General features: G+C 37.1%; 1 protein-coding gene and 1 pseudogene across 1 annotated transcript in view; both read right to left on the bottom strand.

Moving 5' to 3' along the window:
- Unc80 (unc-80 homolog, NALCN channel complex subunit) overlaps window positions 1-12,025 on the bottom strand; it is a 183,769-nt gene that overhangs the window by 155,722 nt on the left and 16,022 nt on the right. Inside the window, 2 exon segments of the mRNA XM_036172708.1 lie at window positions 8,061-8,200; window positions 10,416-10,495. Of these exon segments, the coding sequence (XP_036028601.1) occupies window positions 8,061-8,200; window positions 10,416-10,495 (220 nt within the window).
- On the bottom strand, window positions 5,699-5,880 carry LOC118573516 (annotated as a pseudogene).

Raw genomic sequence — 12,025 nt, 5'->3', positions numbered from 1 at the left:
GTTATTCACTTATGTATTTATTTATTTATGTATTTATGTGTGTATCTATCTATCTATCTATCTATCTATCTATCTATCTATCTATCTATTTATTTATGAGGCAAGGTAGCCTTTGCTGTTCTGGAACTCACTCTGTAGACCAGACTGGCCTTGAACTCATAGAGATCCACCTGCCTCTGCTTCCTGAGTGCTGGGATTAAAGGTGTGCGTGCACCACTACTGCCTGGATCACACATTAAATTATTAACTGGAATGGAAATCATATTTAATAAGCTTTCTATATAACCCTAAATTCTCACATACACTGGGTTGGGGAGTATAAAATACTAGGATCCTCAGTTACAGGCCAACTTTAAATCGATCATAGAGTCCGAGAGACTCAATTTTAAATCTGTCATACAGTCCTACAGCCCCCTTCCTACTATTTCTCATCAGCTTTACCTATAGACAGCATCCAAGTGCCAGTGGCCAACACATATCACCTGGAGAGTCACAATTATGTCCTTCAGATCTCCTTGTTTTTTCTCTTGCTTTCCATTCCTTAAACTATTAAGTCATCCTTAGAATGAAATGCAAAATCCAGACAGTGCTGAAAAACGTCTGTCTAATGTGTATTCATTCTTTCCTTTTCCTCCTCTGCCTCTTGGTCTTTCTTATGGTCATTGTTGTTTTGTTTTTGAGATAAAGTTTCATGTAGCTCAGGCTGGCTCCCAACTCACTAAGTAGCTTAGCCTGGGCTTGAACTCATGGTCTTCCTGCTTCTTCTCCTGAGTGCTGGGATAATGAGTGTGTACCGTGCTATCTATTCCAACCTCATCCTCTATTATGCATGTGCTGGTGTACCAGTTATCAATGTATTTGCACTGTTTTTCAGCTCTTACTTATTTATTTTTGGTAAAGAACCTCTTCCACTCTCTTTTCAAATTGTCCACTGGGCTCTTTATTGCCTTCTGAACCTTGACTGGTTCTACCCTCAGCACTAGCTTGAGGGAAAATAATAACCTTGACTTTCATTTCTACACATCTTTCTAAGAGACTTTCATCACTCTCCCCTCCCCAAACCCATTCCATTTCTCTTTCTTAAAAGAACCACGATGTGACTTGTTCCTCTAAGCCTATCATTTACACCTAAGTTAACAGGAATTCTTTCCAGCATTAGATCTAGAAAGAAAAGACAAAATAAGAGGTTGGCTGGCTACCAGCTGTGTAATTTTAGGTCCTCAAACCTTCACGACAGTCATCTAATTTATAAGAGTCTGTGAATGCCATTATTTCCTTGACTAATCCTCTGCATGAAGGCAGATTTCAGCAGGTCAGCAGAATTATTCCCCACTTTGACTAGCTGTAGTTATCATAAACTCTTTCCTTTGTCTTCATACCTTAGAGTTCTCAAATTCTTTAGTTATCATATTTGGTAATATCCTAAAATTTTCCAATCCCTAGAACATTGTCCCATATGAGGTACCAATGGACCACTTCCATGAAGTCTCCCAGGAACACAAGAAAAGGGGAAGATGTTAAGAAAACAGACACCAAGGTTTCCCCTAAAATTTCCTAAACTGAAATTTCCAAGAGTCAGGCCCAAGAAGTTTTGTCCTAACCAGTATCCTCAGGTATTTCTTAAATGCCCTTAATAAATTTGAAGAACAAATGCTCTAGAGAAACATTTAAAGGATGATTTCTGTCTCTCTAGACCGATACTCAAAACAACTGCTAAATTGAAACACCATAATTGGAATGCTATTTTGACAACTTCATGTCTCAGGACACCTGATGACTAAATTTATGTCTTTCTCTACACACTGAGCTTATTCAACTGAAACTAAAGACTAACTAACTGTTCAGTTAAATCCTCTAGGCATTAACATCAATATCATCATCTTTACCACCACCACCACCTCTTCTTCTTCTTCTTCTTCTTCTTCTTCTCCTCCTCCTCCTCCTCCTCCTCCTCCTTCTCCTCTTCCTTCTTCTTCCTCTTCCTCCTTCTCCTCCTCCTCCTTCTTTTTCTTCCTCCTTCATTCTTTTAAAAGAACTTGTCATTTCAGTGATTAGATCATGGGCTGCAGAACACCAAGACTCCATGGATATAAATAAGATTGTGACCAGAAACTAAAAACGTGTCCTCAGATAGGGTAATCATAGATTTGTATTTCAGTTGTTTGATATAGAAGAAATATTTGAAACTGAAGAAGCGTAGGGGGAACTCAGGCTGATTTTGGAAACAGGTATGACCCTTCAAGAAGGACTGTTTCTTGCCCCCAAGTTTGCCTCACCCCCAAGAGATTGCTATTGTAACAAATAGTCCTGCACGGGGAAACTTCACAGGACCAACCAGGAAGAAGTCCAGAGGAAGTGGGTCCCCAGGAACCTATAAAATGTCCAACCTAGAGACTCACCCACACCTCTGGGTCTTCTCCCATTCCCTTGATGGGAACTGTTTGTTTGTTCTAATAGTCCTTTAATTCTCTCTCCTATGTTTGGCTGGTGTTTCTCTGCTCCGTAGTCAATCTGTAAATTCTTTTCCCTGCATCCTCGACCCTCAGAGTCTATATGTAACTGCTGCTTCCATCCCAGGACTCTCTTCCCTGCTTTCACTCTTGAGCAGTTAGGATTTCTCATCCCCTGCCTCACATACTCTCCAGTGGCTTCTCTCGCTCAACTGTCACCTCACTGTCTGGTCTGAGCAGGTCTTTTTTCCTGGAAGTACGATTCTTTTCCCATCCCATGGAACTAACTCACTGGTACCCCCGAAATGACCACCCCTCAGCCAAGACACTCTGAAAATAGCAACAGTGAACTAACAAGGGATTCAGCAGCAAATAATTAGAACCTCAAATACCTTTAGTTTTTCTTTCAGTCACTATATTATTTAACTTGACATGTGAACTCTACTGGTTGGAGGGCCATTAAAAAGTAAAATTGATGAAGTATTTCATCTAGGACAGCATTATCATATGTAATTAACTGGCCAATGGAAGCTAAAAGCCATTTTCACTCAATTAAAACATGGGAGGGTAGGAAAAAAATTTCTGAATATGAATATAATTTTTCTTTTAAATGATATATATGGAAATAATGGAGAGGCTCAGTTACAGATAAGTTAATGGCCTTTATTTATCTAATGGAGGAGTATGTCTTATTTCTCATTATTTTAAATATTAATTTATTTATAATTATAAATATTATTTCTAAATCAATGTATAATTTAGTAGATATGTTTATATAAATTTCTAATTTAATAAACATTTAAATATTTCTAATATATTTAAATAGTTATCATTTCACTAAGTTATATGTACACAATAAGCAATGAAGATGAGAAAAGGTCTTCACAAAGGTAATACTGCTTAAATCTACTCCCAATTAACTACAGTTTTAGGAAACCAAGTTAATATTAATGAGTACTTAAAGCAAATGATTATTCTGGAAGTAATACTTGTGATGGCAGAGAAATATGGGAATCACTCTTGACCCTCTGCAGTATTTAATGAAGCATAAATTATATCTATGCATATGGTAATTAAAGATGTAATCTTACATCAATTTTAAAACTAGCTACTTGTTTGCTGATTGCAGTGTGCAGGGAAGAGTGATGTTGAGTTCATTTAAGGTCAAGGCACAGGCCACAGTGATCTATATTTGCTTGATCTAGGTAGACAGCTTTCGTTGCTAGGATATTTGCATGGCTTCATTATTAAGGCTCTTTCTTCAAGACCAATAAACACAAGAACTCCTCCAATGGAGATACATTAACACTAGCATTTGCTAAGCAGTCTGACTTGTGCATAATTTCCATGGTAACCAGCCACTGTAGCTAGGCAGAGAGAAGACAATTCATTTTTTTCAAAGTGCAACTGATTCATGTCTAATTCACATAATGTGGGTGTATTGTGCTATGGGAGAGTGTGTTTATGTATTTACATCAAGAATGCAGACAGATGAGCATATTGTACATAGGTAGGCAGGTAGATGATAGGCAGATGGCTCCAGTTCAGTAATGTCAGAAAACAAAAAACATCCTTTCATAAATAAGAATATGGGACATTTTAGTTAGCTTTGTTTTTGTTCATAATCAGATTAGAATCAATACAGTTTGATTTTTCAGAGAAAAGAATTTCATTTTCTGCTTATACATATAATCTCTAAATATTTGTAATGGTCAAGAAAACTCTACAAGAAATAAAATATGAATATTTTACAGCCTCGAGATTTTATTTTCATACTTTTTTTTATGACTTTTTAAAACTATCTGAGTAAGCCAAGCATTTGAAGTAAGAGATGTAAGAGATTACTTCTTAGATTAAATCAAATTGAACATTTTATAATTTAATTCAGAACTGATAGAAGAGGCATATTCAACAACTGATGAAAAATAATAATAAAATTTACAGTATATAAAATGATAGCGACATTATCATCAATATTGTTTGTTGTAGCTGGTCTCTACAGAGAGTTCCCAGTACTCCCTGCCTCCTGGTCCTTGCACCCTAGTGTAAGGTAATTCCATACTCTACCACTTGGCTGTTGTAATGCACAGAACATAATAGAAGCGACAGCCTGTGGTTTCAGAGTGTACTATAAAAACACTGAAGTTCTATATCGGTGCTCTCCCTCTTGCATAATTTGTTTCGAGAAAAGCCAGTTTCCACGTCATGTGTGGCCTTAAAGAGAGATCCCGATGCTGAGGAACTGAGGCTAATTCAACAGAGACTTTGGTAACAAAGTAAAACCTTAAACTTGGGCAATGACTGTAGAACCCTGGAACAGGTAGAACCTATAAAAAGAAATGAGGAATGTGATCTTATTTTTTTAGTGTCAATTTTCTCAAATTTGTAAATATAACTTCTGAACTTTGAGGAAGCTGCTGGTGGAGCAAAAGGATGCTGCAGGGGTTGCGGGATAAAAATTTTTGCTATGTAGAGGCAGGACTAAGTGTGTATTGGTGTGGACGTTACACAAATGTGCCCAACAAACTAGGTGATAGAATGAAAGAGATGTCCAGATAAGGTCTAAAGGACACCTCCTGGTCTCTGCTTGCTGGTGATGGTAAACCAGAAGAGAAGAGAAAAGAATTTATAAAGGAATTATTAAGGATTTATTATATGGGATATAATGATATTGAGAATTCCCAGCTTTTACAGAGAACAAATGATGCTAAAATTAAGAAATGGATGACTGCAAACATAAAACGCAGAGAATCGTTAAATAAACACAGTCTAAAAATCAAGACAAGGGTGAAACTATAGAGTTACTTGTTAAGACTTCAAAATAATCTAAGGTTGAATTTCAGAATACTTTGAATCTGACAAAGGCCCTCGACAAACCTTGACAGTGTGATGCAAATATATGTATATATTTATAATATATGTATATATTAGTATTTATAAATATATATTTATTTATATTTGCATATATGTGTATATAATAGTCTATTATTATCTTTATACTATTATCTGTTATATAATTTTATGGTATCCACTACATAATTTTACATTATACAGTTTCATAGTCTATTATCCTTATAAACATTATCATTATATAATTACCTTTTATGTGTGCATATATAATAACTTATAAGAAAATTATGAGCATTGAGGTCTAAGACAGAGACGGTATATGGAAATGTGGATTTTGTCTATCCACTGGATTCTAATAAAATTCACAATGGACCTATAAAATTTTTTTTTTCTTTTTACAGGGGAGAGCGCGAACACAGTCCCCCACTACCACAAATTATGCAGTCGAGTTTCCCACATTTGGGGAAATCGCAGGGGTCAGATTTTAAAACATTATATCAACAAAAATACTTCCAGAGACATTGAAAATTGAAAACAGGCTCTCTAGCCCCCTCCCCCAAATGGCAATTGCAGGAAATAAGCTGTGAACATAGGCTATCTTTCTGGGTAAAAGAAACCTGACTTAGAAGATAGAACCAATAGCTTAGAAGGGGAAGTCAATTGCCATGGCCAAGAATGGGCTGCATTCTAGTCAAAGGGCCTCCACCCCTTCGAGCTCAGCATTAGAACTGCTGTGAGTCAGTTCATCCCACTTCTTCCCTTTCAGTAGCCACATACAAGGCAGGTATCTTATGCCTGTTCTTACCACACTTGTGTTTACATATCATTTGTCTCTTTAGCCCATGGGCAGTTGGAAATAGTATAGTAACAGGACACACGTAGTTAATGTATGTATGCTGAATGTAGAGATAACCACTAGAAGCAGTTACGGAAATCTTAATAGGAAAATGGTAAAGATTTGAACTAAATGACTGTGAGAAAGGATGTGAAAGGCACTGAGAAGGTAGACTGTAAATGACTTGGACTAGAATGAATTTGGATTGGTATTTTGGCTTGCTGTTCTGAAGACCTGGAGTATGAACATAGACCTTAACTGAGCTTTCAGATTTGTTAAGTAAGATATCTGGGACCATGGTTGTTCCACCTACGAAAATACAAACCAATAAATAAATGCTTATGTACTAAGCCTACACATACAAAGACTCTAATTTTTCTACAGGGCTTTATGTTTTCAATAAGTCTATGAAAAACTTTGAAAACAATATGCTTAAATAATCTGATTGAGGGCCAGGTAGAGATAAATCATTTAAAAACCATCAAATGAAAAGGTGAGTCAGATATTAGAAGGAGATACATATGAATCATTTTTCTCTAATAAGAGATCTGTATGCAGAATACATTGAAGACTCTTAAAAGTGAACACTTAGACACCCCCATTAAAACGTGGGACAAGTTTGAATAGCCCTTTGATAAAAGAGTGCTTCTGAACAGCTCATAAGCATATGAAAGCATGCTTAGCCAGGAAGAAGTAAATGAAAGCCACAGTCAGGTCCCATTTCACACCCACTAGGATGACTATAATAAAAAGAGAAAAACAATAAAAATGTTCCTGAGGATACAAAGGCCCATTGCTGGGGGAGTATAAAATAGTGCCAGCTTTTTTGGAAAAAAAATTGAGTTCTTCTTAATAGGCATGAATTTGCTACACAACTCAGCAGTTCTACTCATGGATATCCACCAGTGGAATGGGGACCTATGTCCATAAAAGATTTAAGTGAAGGGTCACAGCAGTGTTATTCATAATATATAAAACATGGCAATGAACTATCCACCCAGTGATGAATAAAGGAAGCTGATTGATTTGTCCAAGCTAATAATATTCAGCAATAAAAAGGAATGAACCACCGATGTGTGCAGTGATGTAGATTAAAAAAAAGAAACAACGAAAAAACATTAATAAATTAAAGAAGGCAGATTCACGATACCATAAATAACCCATTCCCTGTTTACACAGGACCTAACTGGATTTTGGTGACAATTACACAACTTTATAAATATACCAAGGAATGATTAAAATATCAACTTTAACAGGTTGATTTTGTGACATAGAAATTATATCTCCATAAAGCTATATTTAAAACTTTATTTTAAAGTACAATCACCCAAACAATAATTTCATTGGAAAGTAGAAATATAGAGATTGTCCTATAGTCTATGGCTCACTAGGTGAAGGGGCATACTTTGTGAATCTAGGTATTCACAATTCCTTTAGGAAGTAGGAAGAGGTAGACTAGTTTGGTCCTTGCACAAGGTTTATTGCAAGCAAATCCCTTTGTTACATTCACAAAATAACAGGAAAGAGTTGGAATGTTTAAAGAGTAGACTTGATAATTTCAAAATGTTTTAGCAACATCTTTCAATACAGAGATTTACTGATGCAAAGTGTCCTTACTCACTAAAGCAGATCCCTAATCATAAGCGCAATGTAATCTTCTTAGAATATCACTGGGATTTCTGCACTTGGATATTTAACTCAGGCATCTCACTACATCTGACATGTCTTCCTACTTCCAGCCTGATTTGTTAAAATGAGGGACATTCATTGCTGGGGTTGTAAAAAGCAATTCATATCTTGACTAAAACTGCACACACACAGAACACACATTCATGTTTTAAAAACTGAAGACTGTAAAAGCAGCTAGGATGTAGTCTAACTTTCAGTATTTGGGACATGTTTCATCTAGCCTTGCACTCAAGTACCTTGAATGGGATGGGCCTCTTTCCTGGGAAGTTTGGGAGGACAGGCTTCCATCAAAGGAGTTTCCCTGGCGGCAGCCTGAGATGGTGGCCTTGGGTGATGTGGAATCGGGCTGCAGTGCTTCACCGACCCCCTGAAGTCCCTTTTGGGAATGAGACAGTAGATTAGTTCCCTTCTCTGCTTTGGTAATATCCTCTAGAATTACCTCCTTCACTCATACAGAGTCATATGTATTAAAGGGTTTCTTTGCAGAGCCAAAGCAATCCTAGATCTAGAGTTTTGCCTTTGTCTAAAAGGCAATGGAAATAGACAGCACTGGTACCATTCCAAGCGTGAGGCTTATGTATTTCATAGGTTTTGTTCATCTTGCCCTTCATTGTTTCCTTGATCCCTCTATGTCCAGCGTCTGCAGTAGAGTTGTGACTCCCACAATTCAGCATAGACATGCTAGCACCGAGGAGGGCAGAACAGGGGTGTGAGGCTCAGCCTCGTGTCAGTCTAGCAGGAAGTTATCAGACTCAAGTCAGAACCTGAGGATGTAAGTTTTCCAGCATTCATGGAAAAATGAGTATAACACACTTTTCTATTGGCTTTGGGGACCTTTATCTGCAAGTGTGCACTCAACAATTCATTTTATTGAGTAACTTATTTTAATTCCATTGAGCTGACAAATGCAATTCTGCTCAGGTCATGGGAAGTGTTTTCTGTAGGTATCATAGATTAACTTCTTAAGCAAACAAACCCTGAGATATCTACCACAGCTGTTCAGCTGCAATCCTCCTGCCGCAGTGTTCTGAGCAGCTGGGATTGTAAGCATGAATCCTGGTTGTTTAACAGGAGGAGAAAGAGCATTTGTTTTAGAAGAAGTAGGCTGAGCAGAAACTCAGGCTAAGTGAGCATGAGCTGTATGCAGGTGGTATGACAGCTGAAGGTGTGACCACAGAGAAAGTCAGTCAGGAAACATGGTGTCGGGTGGTGGGAGTACTAATCATCAAAGGGGAATTTGGGCTTCAGGCTCCTAAGGAGAAGCCATGACAAAAGGGTAACACCTTGCATGCAGTAACTTCAAGGAAGTGAGTTAATGAATAAAGGGTGCATTAGGAAGGCTAGTCAGACATTATTCAATTGCATATTTGTTTAAGCCAGAAAGGCTTTTCAGATACAAAGTCCGATTAGGAAGGTCAAGTCTGCAATCATGTTATTATATTTTCATCATGTAAATGAAATAACCAGCACGCATGAGCAACACAGTGAGAAACACAAGGCACTGCAAGAAATCACAACAGAAGATCCAGGCAGTACAAACCAAGCTCCACATAGTCCGTTATATTTAATGTGCCATCACTTAAAGACACTCCATTATGTCATATACCACTAAGAAAAATAAAGCACTTAAGACTTGTGCTTCTTATCAATGGAAAGCTGAAATCACATGTTAGTTTGGAAGAGTGATTTTAGGTATAATCTGGGTTAAGTATTCATTTTGTGTATGTGTGGAAGGAGAGAAGTGAAACACACCAGTGTAGTAGTCTTAAGATTTCTTCATTTTGGAATAGTCAACTTGGAGTTGATATTTGAGGTTTTCCAAGGAATAATTTCCCCTTTGTGGGGCTATTAGTTCATAAAAGCATTGTTTCTTAAGACTGCCCACTCTTCCTCTGACATTCTTCTCAGTCACTGACCCTGATGCTGCAAATGTTGATATTGCCCATGACCAAACTCAGGTGGCACAAGAATGATTGCCTTGTCAAGATACCACCAGGCAGCGAGACTGTGAGCAACCAATGGCCATCACAAAGACATTAAATGTGAAAAAAAAGAAAAACTTAAATAAGGTTATTAATCCCAGTGTAAGCAATTGCTCAGAGTATGGTAGATGTATCAACACACCAACGCCTCCAGCTTGGAGTTTAGCTTGGAAGATAATGCTATTCCTGAGAATAAAATGTCAATTAGAAAGAGAAACAAATTTCAATGGAAGACATCAGGTTTTACTTTCCACTGGTTGAATGGGAAGCGAAGAGAGATCAAATAACACTTTTTGTAAGTGAGATGAATGACAACGAATATTTATTGTTACATGTTAGCCATCGAGATAAAATAAAACCTACTTAATAATGGCTGAGATACAATACTCATACTGTTTTGTTCTAACACCTCTATATCATTGGAAGATGCTTAATATTAATTTTTACACATGATTGACAGAAGACCTCAGCCTGAGAAAAGCTGCATGTACAGGATGGAGGAGAGGGTTTTGAGTGGAGAGTATGAATCTCAAATTCATGTTTGATCCCTTACGACGTGTTGCTCAGAGAGTCCCCCCTGCCCCTCTTATTATGTTATCACAAACTGACCTCGCCTTGCTGTTTTGTGTCTTGATTTGGTGACTCACAGGTCTGACTCCTCTGACTGTTGACAGGAGAGCTTCTCTTGGCTACAAAGATCATAGGAAGATCCATCACCAATTATATAAGATCACAAGTTTATTTTTATCTCATAGGTTCACGTCATTTCCAAATAAGAACAGTTTCATATAACATCATCACCTTGAAAGAAAGCACTGCATCATGTGTCATGTAACTGAAATCAAACAGTCAATAAAAATAAGCATCTCTCAGTTTTCAATGTATATGTTTATCTCTTTATTCAGACTTACAGGGATGAGGTTTAGAAGTTGGTAATAATAAAAAACAGGTATAGGCTGTTTATCCCACCTTTACTGCATACCTAGTCCTGTAAACTAATTGACTCTTTTTGTTCACCTTATTCTATTGCTGTATTTATAGATGAAAAACTCAGGCAATGGGAAGTTTAACCTTGACATTAGTTGGAAGATTCCAAGCTAGTCTTTGTGACTCCGCATTCATGTTTCGGTCACCAGGTTAGACTGGTCCTGTGGTAAGATTCAAATAGACTACATCTGTACTTTAGGATTAGGTAGCTGGGTGGCTGTGGTAGCAGTGTCTGCCTTGGCTGGGTAGTGAAAATCCAAGTTACCGTGAAGGTCCCATTGTGGGATTGTTATCCCTAGCCATGTCATCCAGGTCACATCCAAATTCCCTTCAGATATTGAGCATCATTTCAAGTCCCAGGCATCAGGTACAGGAGAAAGAAACCAACCCTCTGTGTTTTCCAGAAACCAAAGGAGAGGGAGGTAAACCATCCATGGGGCTGTCTTGGAGGGTCAAAGTTTCTTAGACATTTTAAAAAACATGTTAAATGACCTTCTATGTATGAATCAAAGTGAGAGAGATGGGGCTGGAGTTACATAAATTGGTGGTAGAGAACATGCTGAGCACATACAAGGCTCCAGGGTAAGCTTCAGGGGGTCAGACATCTAACTGTGAAGGGGTGATCCCATTTGCAGAGGAGAACTACAGCAAAACTTTTTAAAAAATGTATTTCCTTAAAGTATCATGAAGGTATGACACACACTTAGCTAACATTTTTATACCTGTACATATTTTACTCTCAGCCTTATTTCTGTTACTTTTAGTTGTTTTTTTAAAATAATCTTGCACTGATCCTACATTCTGTCTCCAGTTGTTTGAATCCAGATTAATTAACCTCATTCTATACATAGAATCTGAAGCAGATTCACAACTATAACACCTATACTTATTTAGTTCCTTGATATTTAAAACTGTGATATCACTCTTGAATCTATCTTTCAAAAATTAATTATATATATGTGTATATATATATATAGTGAGACTCATGTACTTTTTATTATGTGAAAAAAATCAATTTCCTTTGAATGACTCTATTTGCCACAACAATAATAATCTTTTCAAACACATGACTAATAAGGAACTCGATAGCTGCAATGATTCCTTAATATATCAAATACTTAGAAAGTTGTGTTTGATTATAGAGGAAAAGAATGGAAGAATTTGTTTATAGTTTTCTTCCATTTTATAGAACCCCTTTACATATACAATCCTCCACTGTCAGCCTCTAAAAT

The sequence above is a fragment of the Onychomys torridus genome, chromosome 23 (genome assembly GCF_903995425.1).
Source record: "Onychomys torridus chromosome 23, mOncTor1.1, whole genome shotgun sequence".
NCBI classification, from domain to species: Eukaryota; Metazoa; Chordata; class Mammalia; order Rodentia; family Cricetidae; genus Onychomys; species Onychomys torridus.
The sequence above is the reverse complement of the archived record's forward strand: the minus strand, read 5'-3'. Positions and strand labels throughout refer to the sequence as shown.